Raw genomic sequence first — 16,345 nt, 5'->3', positions numbered from 1 at the left:
TGAACTGCTCCATTCCAGGTAACTTCCGGGTGAATCTCCACTGCACCACCTCCAGTAAAATCACAGCTCTCAAGAAGAAACATCCTTTCAACATCCACCCAGTCAAGTCCCCTCAGGATTTTATATGTTTCAATTAAGTCACCTCCAACTTTTCTAATCTCCAGATGATACAGGCGTAGTCTACCTAGCCTTTCCTCATAAGGCAATCAGCTCATTCCATCTTTTAGTCTATCAAACATTCTCTGAACTGCTTCCAACACAGTAAACCTTCCATAAGTACGGTGTGCAGTTCTGTACACAGCACTCCAGATGCAGTCTCACCGATGCTCTATATAGCTGAAGCATAAATTCCCTACTCTTGTATTCGATTCTCCTCACAATAAACTACAATGTTCCATATAGCTTTCCTGTTTATTTGCTATATTCCTGTATACTAATCTTCAAATTTTTTTTAAAAAGATACTTGGATGTGAAACTGAAGCACTGTAACCTACAGGATTACAGATTAAGAGCTGAAAACTGGGATTAGTCTGGAAGGCTGTTTTTTGGATACCACAGACGAAATGGGCCAAATTGGGTCTTCCAGTGATAGAGAATCTTTGATTGTCTTTATTTATATGGATCTTGCCATGCACAAATCGTCTACTGCATTTCCTAACATACAACATTTTAAGGAGGAAGTTCTTTGGCACTTTGAGGTTATATTCTCTCTTTAGAGAGATTGGTTGTTTAAGAATGACCCCAGATTTTTAACATTAAGACTACATGTTAGCTTCTACCATATTTAAAGTTGTTGCTCAGTTTGAATTAGTTAAAAAAAATGTCAAAGTCACGTGTCACTAGAGTTGTGTGATCTGTTAATATACAAACAATTTTACTGCCAACATAAACACAGATCCCATGATCCATTATTCTGCAGTCAAGGACCATTAAGTCCAGTAAAGTTGTTTCAAAGTTTACAAATAAAGAAAAACTGAAGACTAAATTTCAGATTTTGAGACAAAAGTTGTGGTTGTTTTATCTTTGTAAAATTTAGTATGTTGAGTGAAATCTACTCCATAACAGTGCTTATTGCAGACACTGAGTCAAAACTGCTTAATTTCCCTCAAGCAATGTGTGTGAGTTGCCAACTTTGATGACTGAACTGCAATTATTATTACCCTCGTTATTCAAAGAAAATAAGATGACCACTATCTGATAGCATTAGCTAACTTTAGCCAGTTATTGCTGTGTGCAATAGTCTATAGATGCAGCATAGAAACAAGGATACCTTCTCAGATTTCACAAAATGAGTAGCAATTCCAGCTTGATGCACATCTCGTCCTTTAATTCTAAATCCTGTTAAGGCAAGGTACAATCCAAGTTTCCCTTCCAGTCTTGGCAAGAAGAAACCTCCTCCTACATCTGGAAACAGACCTGTTTACAAATACATGTTACTTGAACTTGCAGTCAACTTGGCAATCATATAATTAAAGAAAAATCCAGAGTTACTTTGGAAACTTTGAAATGTTATGCAACTGAAGCTAAAATTGTACAGCTTATTACTCTTAAAGCAAAGAGGTTCAACTTCAACATTCTGATTTTTATCATTAAATTGCAAACTTTTCTTTCCTGTTTTGTGATTGGGTCCATCAATCCACTGACTTTGCTGCTTCCCCTCACCTTCCCTATCCACCATGCAAAACCTCTTCACAGTCTCCCCCTTACCCTCTCTCTGAATTCAAGAGTCTCTCTAATTTCTCTCCCATATAGTATATGCAAATTCCAAGTTCATCTCATCCATGAAGCCCGTCTCCTGCTCTCTTAACCCTATTTCCATTAAATCTCTGACCAACTAACTCACATTGCTAATATTCATGACAGTTAACTTTGAAAGTGATTTCTTCCTTGGATGTTATTCTTTGTTCTTTTAAAACCACCATCATTAACTTTCTTCTGAAAAAGCTCATACTTGCCCACTCTTTTGTTTTACAAACTATTGCTGGATCTCCAATATCCCACTCTCCTCTAAATTCCTTGATTGTGTTGTCAGCTCCCAAGTACATGCTGACCCTATCCTTTCGGTATGTTCTAATCAGGTCACTGCCACAGCATCAAAACTGTCCGAAACAAAGTCATAACCGATGGGGGCTGTTGACTACGACCGTGCTGAATTATTCTTCCTCGTTTTTTATGCAGTTTTGGTCACAACTGACCACACCATCCTCTTTCAATGGTTTTCTTCCAGTGAGAGCACCCTCATTTGGTATCAGTCACAGTCAGAACATCTCTATCAATAATATTTCCACAAGGATCCTTGGCCTCTACTTCATGATTATTTGATGATTTCATTCATATACTTAGGGATAGATTCCACATGTACTGTGGTGACAGTCACTTCCACTTCTGCACCAGCTCTTTATCTCTCCTAATGCCTGTGTTGTTAGATATTCATGTGACACCTAGGCCTGCATCAGCTGTAACTTCCTCCTTCATTGTTGTCATCTTATTCTTGCCATCTTCATCTCTCTGCTCAGCCACCGTTCAGAATAGTCTATATATTTTCAACCTCAGAATCCAATCAACACACTATTGCCTGCGGACAAGATACTCATTTACAAAGATTGGCCATTTCCAACCTTATGACATAATATGCTTCTGCCTAATTATCACTGAACCACTCATTCCGCCTTCTCCCTTACCCATGCACATTCTTCCTTTTCAGATAACTATCTAATTTCCTGCTGAATGTATTGATTGACCTTGCTCTCACTACACTTTCAGGCAAAGCATTCCAGATCCTAACCACTCACTGTGAAACAGTTATTCCTTATTTCATTTTTGCTCCTTTTGCTACTTATTTAAGTCTGTGTCTGCTCATTCATGATCCTTTCATGATTTGAAACAGTTTCTCCAAACCTACCCTGCTCATACCCCTCATGATTTTGAATGCCTCTATCAAATCTCCTCTCAGCCTTCTCTCCTCAAAAGGAAAATAGTCCTAACTTTTCCAAACTATCTTTATAAATGAAATTTCTCATCGCTAGAATCATTGTTGTGAATCTTTTGGGGACCTACACCAATATGTTCATGTCCTTCCTACAGTTGGGCGCTCCGAATTAGACAAAATACTCCAGCTGAAGCTGAAATGGTGACTAAGACAAATTCAACACGATCTCCTTTTTTTTATCTTCTGCTTTCACCAATGAAGCTCAGGGTACTGTATGCTTTATTAACCATTCTATTAACCTATCCCTCCATCTTTTTACCCTTTACACATATTCACCCAGGTACCTCTGTTCCTTAATCTCTAAGAGCTGTACCGATTATGTTATACAATCTCTCCATGTCCTTCCTATCAAAATTAATAACTTCACAATTCGTTGCATTGCACTTCATGTGCCATCTGTCCACCCGTTCCACTAACTTATCTATATCCATTTAAATGGAACATACAGTTATATCATAAGCCCACGTGAACACACAAGATATTTTTGGTGTTTCACACACAGAAAGTACAAGTAGCTACAAAACAATGTTAAACTACAAGAAACTTAAGAAATCTACATCATTAAAATTCTATTGCACTTGATAGGAAAATATTGAAAGAAGTTTACGGCACATAAAAACACCACACATGGTGTTATTTTCTTGACGTCAGACAGTCCAAACAATCTAACTTAAATTTTTTGGCTAAGGATGTATGTAAATTAGTGTCATTTATAGCTGTTTTGACATTTAAGAGACACAATTTGAATACTCTTCACACTGGAAGAAAATAGATGACAGTAAACTTGCAAGAAATAAAAAATGGGATATAATTATAGACAGCACAGTGGCTCAATGGTTAGCACTGCTGTCTCACAGCACCAGAGACCCGGGTTCGATTCCACCCTCAGGTGACTGTCTGTGTGGAGTTTGTACATTCTCCCCGCGTCTGCGTGGGTTTCCTCCGGATACTCTGGTTTCCTCCCACGGTCCAAAGATGTGCAGGTTAGGTGAATTGGCCATGCTAAATTGCCCAGAGTGTTCAGGGATGTGTAGATTAGGTGGGTTATTGAGGGATGGGTCTGGGTGGGATGCTTGAGGGGCGGTGTGGACTTGTTGGGCCGAAGGGCCTGTTTCCACACTGTAGGGATTCTATGATTCTAAGAGACTATTTAAAAGGAAGAGTGTAGTTAAAGTATATAAACATCCCTTAGAATTGTGAATGGAAAACAAGGAAATGTCAAAGAGTTTGAACAAATATCCTGCACTCTTTTTCTTGATAGAAGCTACAAGGGCTCTTGTGGTGTGGGGGAGCATCCCTACTTCTGAGCCAGGAGACCTTGGTTCAAGTCCCATCTGTGCCAGAGCTGTGTAATAACATCTTTGAATGGGTTGGTTAAAAAAAAAACTGAGAAGGCACTAAAATGCATCCCAGTAATTGTTGAAAAGCAAGGAGTTAAGGGAGAGAGGGACTTCTAACAACCTTTATCATTATTAAAAAAGGTCCCAGGCAAACTCATGGGACTAAATGCTGACAAGTACTATAGTGCTAAAACAAGTGGCTTCAGAGATAGCAGTTGCATTGGTTGTAATCTTTAAAAATTCCTTCAATTCTGGAAAAATTGCAATGGATTGGAATACCCCTATTTCAGAAAGGAATAAGGCAGAAAGCACAAAACCTTTAGTTGTTAGGCTAACAACTGTCACTGGGAAAATGTTGCACTTCATTATGAAGATAGGAGCAGCAAGTCAAAATCATAATACAATCACGTTGATACCATTTGATTGCATGAAAAGAATGTCATGTTTGATAGTTTTGCAGAGTGTTTTTTGGCTGTAACAAGTAGTCTAGATGAAGGGGAACCAGCAGACATTGTGACATTAGGATTTCCAAAAAAGCATTTAATAACGTGCCACACAAAAAGGTTACTACATAAAGAGCCCAGGTTGCTTGTGTTAACATAAAAGCATTGGTAGTGGATTGACTAGGTTACAGAAAATGGAAAGTAATGATAAATGAGTCATCTTCAAGTTGGCAAATTGTAGATATTGATGTGCCACAGGAGTCAATGCTGGGACCTCAACTGTTTACAAACTATACTAAACCATATTAATGACTGAAGTGAAGAGACTGACTATGTTGTTGTCAAATTTACTGACAGCACAAATAAACGTAGAGAAGCAAATTGCGATGAGGACACAAAGGTGGGATTTACCAGAGCTGACAAGGGTCATAACCACCAGTGACACCTGACCATGACCCCAGAGAGAGGCCTAGGATTGCTGAAGGTCCAGGACAGAGGTATGAGAGGATGGGATGGGGCTCACAAATTGAGGGGGACAGGGTTAACATCCAGAGCAGGAGGCTCCCTCACTTCATGATCCCAGGTGCCCCAATTAGGTGCCGAGTGCCTTTTGAAGAGAAACCTTGCCTGGGAGCCGAAAGCAAGTCTGCTATGTTTTGCTTTTAAGACTAGTCATGATCTTCTTAAATGGTTGAGCAGCATTGTGGAGCCAAATGGCGTACTCCTGTCTCATGTCTTATTTTTTACGGAGATCAAGTCTGAGAAGCAGAGAAAATTATTGATATGAAAGATGAGTAACAACAATCTTGCATTTATATAATTGACTTTTACATAGAAAACATTCCAAAAGAATTAGTAGAGGATAAGAAAAAGATAGGCCTCCAACTCAAAAAAATTTAGTATGGATAACCAAAACGTAGATGTAAGTGGGTTATAACAAAAGTCTTAAAAGGAACAGGAAGAGTTGGAAAGTCACAGGGCTGAAGGAGATAATTCTGGTGCATGACCATTAACCACTGAAGGCAACTAATGTGCCAAATACACTCGGATGAAGAGCTCAATCACAGAGCTTTTAGTTTCTTTTAAAAATATATTATTTTTATCTTGCTAATCCTGCAATTGGCAATAGCCTAGGCTGGAAAATGAAACTTGCAGAGTAATCTGTAAACTGTTAGCAGTTTAACATTTGCTCGTATTTAAAATATTTTAGATCTTCATTGTTATCACAGAAGTAGTGTGTTTTACATCTCCAGTACAAGTAGAACTGGAACTGGTGATTCCGTAATATTGTTGACATTGTTTTTAACTTTTCCATTTCATCACGCCAATTTCTATGTTGTACTTTTTGCCAACAAACGTTTCAACCTTGAAGATCTGTAACAGCCGGTTTTCTAAGATTGCCTATCAACACACAAATATATTTCAGTTAAAAATATAGGGGAACCCAGCATGGTCATATCACATCCAGCAAGTGCCCATTCATTGCCCTGAAATGGCAGTAGCCCCAATATTTTTGCTCACACAGAGTTTACATTCAGTTACTGTTACATGCAAAAGCATTACAAAATGCAGTCCATATTTTCTGTATTTCTTCATGCCCATCTAAGGCATATTTATAATAATATAAATCCTAATTTGTTGATGCATTTTGCCACCTCCAGGTGCATATCAGGGTTTTGATCCTGGGAAACATGCCGTAAGTTAATGGTGAGGTACGCTTGCCTCCACTTTCCTTTTGTTTTTTATTCCTTATCCTTTAATAAGTTTATTTGTTTTCAGATTATTTTATAAATTACATCAGGAGTCAATTCTTTTGGATTTTAAAATGTTCTTTGAACAAGTCTTTGCTGTGTCCACCATCATTGTTGTTATCACCAACAAAAGAACAGGAAATCCAACTAAATACAAGGACAAATAGAATATTCCCTAAAACAGAAATGAAGAGAGACATATCACTGTGAAAGCATTTTCAAAACTAAAAAAAAAAAGACAATGACAATAAAGTTGGAATTTAGTTTCAGGATTTTAGTAAATTCACTCTTATCCTCCACTTTATCCCCTTCCTGGAGAGATTTGGGACTTTGCCAATCTCATGCAGTGGGTAGCACGAGGATTTAAAAATTGTATTTCACTTGATAAATTGTTACACACAGAGATCTTCATTGTATGTTCTGATGAAAGGTCACTCTCTTTCTCTCTTCACAGATACTGCCTTACCCGAGCATTTCCAGTATTTTGTTTCAATTTTATATTCGAGAACTTCACTGTTTCCTACAGACACCTCTTCTTAAAAACTGAAAAAGATATCTTCAAATATTGGTGGAAACCAAAACCATACACGAACAGTCATACTGTAAGTGATAAACAGTTATTGACGTTGAGAAATTCACACTGGGAACCAATTCTCACAAATTACTGAAAATTTGATAGTTACTGAGAAATAGTGTGCATTATAATTAAATTAGACCCTGACTGCAGCCAAACATTGGCTAATAACAGTCATTATGAATCTTGCCATACGTAACACACGCACATGCCATAGCTGCCAAGCAGAATTTCAATATCTTTTATTTTGAAAACGCCAATCTCCTGACGTAGAGAAGATTAGATTTCAGTGACTTTTTAAAAATTGAAGTTTTTTTGAAACTAAAGTTTAAAAGCGATCAGATGATGTAACAGTTTCACAAAGTGTACCCCTTAATGCAGAAACTCAAACTGATGCCTTCTCAACTAAACAATTCAACAGTTAATTCAAAAGTTATGCATTATTTCTCAACTGAATCAGAAAGTTCCAGTTGGAACAGCACTTTTACATACTGAAAGACTGGAACACTTTCCTTCTGTTATTTGAGATTAAAATCCCAGAGAACTGTAGGACAGCCCCAAACATTTTCATAAATTCACTTTTTGGTTTATACACAAGGTTCCACAGTTAAGAGTGATCATCACTTAAAACATCCAACTTTTAAATGGCAGTCACATTCTAAAATCAAATATGACTCTTAATTAGAACTAAAGAAGGGTAGAAAAGTGATGGCTTATTTGCTATCGAATGGAGATGGGGAAGGAAGAATGTAAGAGGAAGGTCTGGGATAGGGTAAAAGGCTGCAGAGATTAAATAGTAAAGATATGGAACGAAAGGAAGTCCAAGTTTGTTTTGCACATTACTCTATTTCCTCAAAACTCTAGGGCAATCCTGGAGGTTTGGAAATGCTTTACTCCCCTTGTGCCTTCCCAGGTCACACTGCCCTCTTGGCCAGGCTGAGAGAGGTCTGCAGATTGGAGAGAAGTCTCCTGAAATCACTTGTATCATCCTGAAAGCTATAACCATTATATATTTTCATTAAAGTTGTTGGCTGTAGGTCTGGTTATCTTCTACAAGTCTTTAACGTGTATTTTGAACAGAAACAGCTGTATTAAGGAAATGTAATTTGGCCAAAGGTTAAAACAGAAGCTAACAGGATGTTGTGCTATCAGCTACTTGAAAGTGCAGTTTGTAGCAGGTAATTTTTGAAGCTTTTATAGCTTGCATGGATGTGTCCCATGGTCAATGGCTTATCGGTGTGGAAAATGCTTACAACTTATTCTCATATATTTAGGATTACTAGTCCAAGTTTTAGACTTGCTTCAACGGAAATGAACAAATTCTCCTGAACATCTACTCTCTGGAGCTCTGGGTCTTCGTGCGTCATATTGCATTGGGCTCTCACCTCAATTTGTCTTCTTGGCACAAGGTTCTTCCATCAGGTAGCCTCATGCTCAGTTTCAAGGGATTCATTTTCAGGTCACCACCTTGAGGTACTTCACACAGGTCTGTGAAGCTCGTACTGTTTCATGACATAGATGTCTGTCTATCTGAAGCTTCACATTTACTTGATGGTCTTCTTTGTAGTCATCACTCTAACAGTAACAAAGCACTTATCAATTTTAGACCTGATGATACCAACCTGTTGAATGATGTCACAATCATTGGCTGACATCTCCCCAGCAACCAACTTTATAGACTTGGTGTGCTTATTTCTCGCTAAGTACTTGCATGCAGAGTGATTCAACTTTTTGCAGTTAGAGTGCTGCCTTCCCCATACTAGATATGCTTCCTTTCCTTTTATGTGATGATTTCTGCAATATTTAAATCATACCCTCTGGCCTTGCTCTTTCTGCTGGTTTCTATGCAATTTTTTTTAACCTTTTGCAATATGCTGTTTTCATTCAGCCTGAAATGTCTTTCAGCATGATGGAAAGCCACATCTGCTCTACCATCGATATGCTGCAGCTGATGGCTGAGTACCTCAGAGAATTTATTTAGGTGCAACAGAGGAAGACATTTTGTTTCCAGTCAGTGCCGAGCAGAATAACATCAGAAAAGACTTTCCATTTGCATGGTAGCTTAATAAATCAACATGGGATTATCTAGTCACAATTTTTTGGCATCTGCCCTGTTGGCACAAAGTCACACTCAGAGGAATGATGGAATAGAGACACACATCACAGGAGTCCCAAAATGATGTGAATGCATTGCCCTATGCATAGAAAAGCACTCTTTGCCAAAAATATGCCCATCAACTTGAAGCAGGTGCTAGACAATGCTATGAGGATAATAAATTTTATAAACGTTCAACCTGTGGATTGCAAAATTCTTTCCACTCTATGTTGGAAGCATGAAGCAAGCATATTGATCAACTGTCCCATGTGAAGACTGAACACCTGTCTCACGGATAGGTCTCAACACATACCTTTGAATTTCACTCCAAGAATAAGTTATTCTTAGCAGACTGTTAATTTCCATTCTCTCACTTACTGTATGACATGGCATGGCCCTCTCAGCTAGGCACACTCTGGCCTTCAAGAGCTCAGACCAACCATCTTCAATGTCCAAGACAAAATTGAGTCAAACATGAAAACAAACCTGGAATCTTAGATGCACGTTTTGAGGAAAGCAAAATCACCTGAAGAAGGAGCAAGGCTCCGAAAGCTTGTGTTTTAAAATAAACCTGTTGGATTATAACCTGGTGTCATGTGATTTCTGACCTTGCCCACCCCAGTCCAACACCTCCACATCACAGAAAAGATGTTCCAATTGCACAGTAGCTTAATAAATCTACACAGGATTATCTGGTCACAATGTACTGACATATATCCTGTTGGCGAAAAGTCATAAATTTCCCATAACATTCTTGATAATGAATGAACCACAGTTGCAGGACGGTGTTAAAGGGGAGACTGAGCAACAACTCACTGAACTGCTGAGGCAATTGCATGAGTACTTTCTAATGTGGGAAAGCTAGAGATGGCTCTGCTTCCCTTTCACAAATTTCTCTACAGTCCACAAACACCAAGATTTCTCAATAAAAGAATCAGTGAACTGCCTGTAAGCCTCAACAGCTGGCAGATTCAAGATTGAGTTCCAATGAAAGCAATTAGCAGTGTTTTCAGTACAAACATGGCCAGAATTACCGAACATGTCAGCCAGGGCTGTCAGGATTTCAATAACATTTGCTCGAACTTACCTTTGTGGAAGTGGAACTTCATCGCTCAGTAGAATTAAATCAAAGTTTTACAAACATACAACTTAGAAGCAGAAGTGCATCATTTGGCCCCTCAAGCCTGCTCCACTATTCAATAAGATCATGGCTGATTTGATTGTTGATTGAACTTCACCTTGCCACCTACCCCCTATAGTCTCTGACTCACTCGTTAGTAAAGAATCTATTTACCTCCACCGCTTTCTCTGTCTCCACCAATATCGGGGAAACAGACTTCCAAAAACTTTCAGCCCTCTGAAACACAAAATTTCTCTTAATTTCTTTTTGAAAGGAGGACCCATTCTTTTTAAACAGTGACCCCTACTTCTAGTCTCTTCTACATGAACCATCCTTTTAGCATCGCTCCTGTTAAATCTTCTGAGCTTGTCTCAATAAGTTCATCTCAAACTCCAATGAATACAGGCTGTGCCTGTCCAACTTTTCCTCTTAACATAAAACCCCCATACAAAGTATCATTCAAGCGAACTTCTCTGAATTGATCCTAACACATTTATATAATTCCTTAAATATGGAGACCAATTTGTACAAAATACTCCAGACATGGTCTCACAAACACCCTGTACAATTGTAGCAAGCCATCCCTACTTTTTACACTGAATTCCCCTTACAATAACATTCCATTTGCCCTCCTAATCACTTGCTCTAAGTGCATACTAACTTTGTGTTTCAGGAAGCCCAAATCCTTCTCCACCTCAAACCTCTGCAATCTCTCTCCATGTAAACAATATGCTGCTTTTCTGCTCTTACTGTTAAAGTGAACAATTTTGTAGTTTCCTACAGTATACTTCATCTGTCGATTTTTTGCCCACTCCCTTAATCGTCATTATTTACAGCCATTTATATCTTGTCTACACATCTGACTTGCTACACATCTTGGTGAAGTGAGATGATTTTACTTTCAATTTGATACTACTGTAACTTTAACTTCCTTACTGCTCACAGATGGTGCATTCTATACTTGGAGTCTTTCTTTCTCACTGGAATGCGCCTATTCTGAGCATCCTGAAATCTCTCATCAAATGCCTGATCTAAATCTTTACTGACTTATTCCATGAACAAATTTCCCAGTTCACTTTAGTCAGTCCTGCCTTCATGCCCTTATAATTGCCCTTAGCTAAGTTTAAAATACTATTCATCAATGCGCTTTGTTCTCCCTCAAACTGACTCAAACATATTATGATCACTGTTGTCTCGGGATGGCTTCACTGTGAGGTAACGACCGCGTGGAGTTTAACCGCTCTCTGCCTGGATTCAAAACATGCTGCTCTAAGAAACTGTCCCAAGAGCACTCCATGAACTCATCAATCTACATTTGTCAATCGGATTCGTCCAATCTACATTAATTGAAATCATGTTTATCAACATTCCTTTATGATTAGCCCCTATTATTTCTTTCTGTGTACACTGTCCTACAGTTTGGAGGCCTATAGGCCACACACACACAAGCAACTTCCTAGCTTTACTATTTATAATCTCTACTCAAGTTTGCAGCCACATCTGTGTTATGGCTATCTGATCATACATATTTATTTTTATCTGCACAGTCAACTCAACTGTTTTGTTCCAAATGCTACATGCATTCAGATAAAGAGCAATTTGTTATGTTCTTTTACTATCTTTGTTCCCTCCAGATTAATCTCATTTAAAAAAAACTCATAGGATATGGGCGTCGCTGGCTGGCCAGCACTGATTGCCCATCCCTAGCTGCCTTGCAGAAGGTGGTGGTGAGCTGCCTTCTTGAACCGCTGCAGTCCACATGCTGTAGATTGACCCACAATGCCCTTAGGGAGGAAATTCCAGGATATTGACCCACCAGTGAAGGACCAGTGACATATTTTGAAGTCAGGATGGTGATTGGCTTAGAAGGGAGCTTGCAGGTGATCGTGTTCCTAGTTTCTGCTGCCCTTGTCCTTCATGGTGGAAGAGGTCATGGGTTGGGAAGTGGCATCTAAGGATGTTTGTTGAATTTCTGCAGCACATCTTGTAGATACAACACATTGCTGCTACTGAGTGTTGGTGGTGGAGGGAGTGGATGCTTGTGGATGGGGTGCCAATCAAAAGGGCACCAAATCAAAGTACACCAACCCAGTCAATTACTGCCCCATTTGTCTGCTTTTGGTCACTGGTAAAGTGATGGAAGGTGTCACGAACCTATTAAGACGCACAGCACCTGCTCAGCGATGCCCAGCTTGGGTTCCACCATGGCCACGTAGTTCCTGATCTTATTACAGCCTTGGTTCAAACATGAACAAAAGACCTGAATTCCAGAAGTGAGGTGAAAGCGACAGTCCTTGACATCAAAGCTGCATTTGACTGAGTATGTGATCAACAAGCCCGAGCAAAACTGGAATCATTGGGTATCGGAGGCAAACTCTCGAGTGGTTAGAATCATACCTGGCACATGGGAAGATGGATTTGGCTGTTGGAGGTCAGTCATTCAGCTCTAGGACATCCCTGTAAGAGTCCCGGATGGTGTGGAGCTTTCCAAGTATTGTTGGAACTGCAACCATCCAGACAAATGGTGGAGTATTCCATTGCACTCCTGACTTGTGCCTTGTAGATGGTAGATAGGTTTTGGGAGTCAGGAGGTCAATTACTTGCTACAGTATTCCTAACCTCTGGCCTGCTCTTGTAGCCAGTGTTTATGTGGTGAGCCCACTTGAGTTTTTGGTCAATAGTAACCCCCAGGATATTGATAGTGGGGAATTCAGTGACGTTAACACCATTCAATGTCAAAAAGCAGTGATTAGATGGTCTCTTACTGATGACGGTCATTGCCTGGCATTTATGTGGTGTGAATGTTACTTGCCACTTGTCATCCCAAGCCTAGATATTGCCCAGAGCTTGTGGCATTTGAACTTGGACTGCATCAGTATCTAAAGAGTCGCAAATGGTGTTGAACATTGTGCAGTCCCTACTTCTGACTTTACAATGGGGACGAAGCAGCGAAAGATGTTTGGGCCGAGGATACTATCCTGAGGAACTCTTACAGAGATGTCCTAGAGCTGAATGACTGACCTCCAACAGCCAAATCCATCTTCCCATGTGCCAGGTATGATTCTAACCACTCGAGAGTTTGCCTCCGATACCCAGTGATTCCAGTTTTGCTAGGGCTTGATGATCACAAAGTCAGTCAAATGCAGCTTTGATGTCAAGGACTGTCGCTTTCACCTCACTTCTGGAATTCAGGTCTTTTGTTCATGTTTGAACCAAGGCTGTAATAAGATCAGGAACTAAGTGGCCATGGTGGAACCCAAGCTGGGCATCGCTGAGCAGGTTATTGCTGAGCAGGTGCTGTGCTGCGTAATAGGTTGATGACACCTTCCATCACTTTACCAATGACCAAAAGCAGACAAATGGGGCAGTAACTGGCTGGGTTGGTGTACCTTGATTTGCAAATATTGACCCTTCCTCACAGGCTATGATCATTATTGTCCTGATTATCATCTTGTTTTCTCTACTCAATTTATCTCATCTTCCCAAACTTGATCCCTCATCCCATTATTTAATTTAGAACAGTCTTTACTGCCCTAGATACACAATGTACCAGAATACTAGTCCCAGCATAGTACAGATGTAAATCACACCAAACTCACTAACCCTGCTTACCATTTTTGTCAATGCTTTTGTGCAGAAAACAATTCAAATAATTACCAACATTTCTAAAAATTGGCACCCATGGTCTAAAAAGCAAATTATCCATCAACTGAATGATGAGTAACACTTTTAGATAAATAGTTTGTGTATGTCTATTATTTGTAAAATTTGTATGATATTTGGTCACTTAAAGGGGTCAAAATATTAAACTACCATGCTACAAAGGATGCACTGAATAAAGTCTGGAAACCATTGACTTATAAAGTTAATGGCATTTTGCAATGTTTAGAATTCAGATGCAAGTTACAAGATGCACAGTTACACTTATCTTTCTAAGTGAAGCACTAAAGATCCTGCCAAACACATCTTAGAAGACAGAATGTTGTAAAATAAATCCACTAAGCTGTGTGCACCAAAACAGAGCTGAAATTTCAATTTCATTTGTAGGTGAAAACTCTTCGGTGAGTTCAAACTAGGTCACTTAATGTCAAAGGGTTGATATCACAATTGAAAACGTAATTGAGAAAGGATCAGGATCAAGAAGAAACTGACAATCTCGATTAAAATGAGTCATGCAGCACAATCAAATAAGCTTTTGTTAATACCAGAGTCCATAAAAGTGGAAAAATTGTGTAATGGACCATAAGTAGCTTATTTCCTATCTCCATTCTCCACAGTTGGAAAAACTGTAAGACATAAGCATTTACTTATGAAGGCTGCAGATTATTATTTGTTGTTAGTACAGAATAGAATTTAGTTTTCCATTAAACAAATTGCATTTTAATTTGCAGAAATGTTGGCATTTTTGACAATGTTTTTTGAAAGGAGCTTAACTAAAATGGAATTTCTTCAAATTCTAATATTGAATGCTTTCATTTAAAAAAAAACAAACTATAAATTAGGCCTAAACCACAAATTTTAATTCATTGAGTTCTCCGAGTACAACATAATCTTTTGTAGATGAGGTGGTTGTGTTGGAATTCAATCTAAAATTCTTACCAGTGCTTAAAAATTTCAGTCTTATTGTATCCCAGTTTCATTGCATTAATTTCACAATAGTTTTGTCTCTCTCAAAGTGGAGACAATACAATAGACAAGTGCAGCAGGTACTTCACTGTATCACCTAATCAATGAATTAGTGAGAGTGAAAAAGGATCATCTGGAAACCAAAACATAGACTCTGAAAATAAAGTAACCCTTCAGAAAATTTCAAGGAGCGCTCTGGATAAAAATCAATTTCAATCTCTGCTCTTTCAACTCAATATTAACACCTTATGTTGGATGTTCACATACTTGTTTGCAGGAGGCCTGGTTGAGAATTTTGATCTTGCTATTGTCGAGCCACAGACAAACCTCTTTGTAGAGGTTAAGAAACAGAGGGTGGGTCTGAATGTTGCTTGCAGTGTGGGTCACAACCACACAGTTGTCAGCATACTTTAAGTCTTGAATATGTTGGAGCTCAGCCGAGTCTTGGTGCTCAGCCAATTTAAGTTGAAAAGCATCCTGTTAAGTCAAAACTCAATTATGGTTCCTTGTAGAAGGTTGGCCACAAATGAATTCCAGAAGTCGGTAGAAGCCTGTCCAGATATGAAAGGGCTAAGTCTGCAATCCATTGCAAAAAAAGGTTGGTGGCATACTGTCATTGAAGAGTTGCAGGTTACAAATAGCCTTTACTGGACAACCACAGAGGACTTTTTGAAAGGCTTTGTGGTTAATGGAGTCAAAGGCCTCTTACAGATCCATGAAGACAATGTAAAACTCGTTGCACTGTTCTAGATCTTCCTCTTAGATTTGTGGAAGACAATTATAATGGCTTTGGATCCCCTGCATGGTTATAAACTGCATTGGATCTTTGGAAGTATATCTTCATTGACAATTAGGAGACAGTTCAGGAGGATTTTCACTTGAGAATCTTCCCCAAAGTGGACCGAAAGACATAGTTGCCACAAATTGATATATCCCTTCGAACAGACTGATTACAAATGATGATCCCATGAGACGGTTCAGGACAGGCTGGGGCGGTAGGGGTTTGAAGAGTGAGTTTTGCATATACGGTGGCAGCTGCAGTGTGGTTAGTGTGGCATATTGTTGCAAAGAGGTGGAACAATTCACTTGCATATTTAAATTAGGGTCCTAGAAGGGTAGTTGGGAACCTGATTTAAATTTAACAGCTGGAAACAAAGGATAATGGTTGATGGTTACCCTTGCAAATGGAAAGCAATTTCAAGTGATGTTCTGCAGGGCTTGGTGTTGGGACCCCTGCTGTTTATTTTATACATTAATGATTTGGACTTGAATGTGGGACACAATTGGGAAATTTGCAGATGACAAAAATATTAGCCATATAATGGATAGTGTAGAGGATAGCTGTATGCTTCAAAATGATATGTATGAATTGGTGGATTGGGCAGGCAAGTCAATTCTAGTAAGTGT

The 16,345-nt window shown here is 39.0% G+C and overlaps 1 protein-coding gene across 1 annotated transcript in view; it reads right to left on the bottom strand.

Annotated features, from left to right (window-relative positions):
- The window catches only part of hibch (3-hydroxyisobutyryl-CoA hydrolase), a 99,803-nt gene that overhangs the window by 5,137 nt on the left and 78,321 nt on the right, over positions 1 to 16,345 (bottom strand). The window contains exons 6-7 of the mRNA XM_048598738.1: positions 1,271 to 1,416; positions 464 to 483 (exon numbers count right to left, since the gene is read on the bottom strand). Of these exons, the coding sequence (XP_048454695.1) occupies positions 464 to 483; positions 1,271 to 1,416 (166 nt within the window). The remainder of the gene's footprint in view (positions 1 to 463; positions 484 to 1,270; positions 1,417 to 16,345) is intronic.

The sequence above is a fragment of the Rhincodon typus genome, chromosome 7 (assembly GCF_021869965.1).
Source record: "Rhincodon typus isolate 14 chromosome 7, sRhiTyp1.1, whole genome shotgun sequence".
NCBI lineage: Eukaryota > Metazoa > Chordata > Chondrichthyes > Orectolobiformes > Rhincodontidae > Rhincodon > Rhincodon typus.
This window is presented reverse-complemented; position numbering and strand designations above follow the sequence as displayed.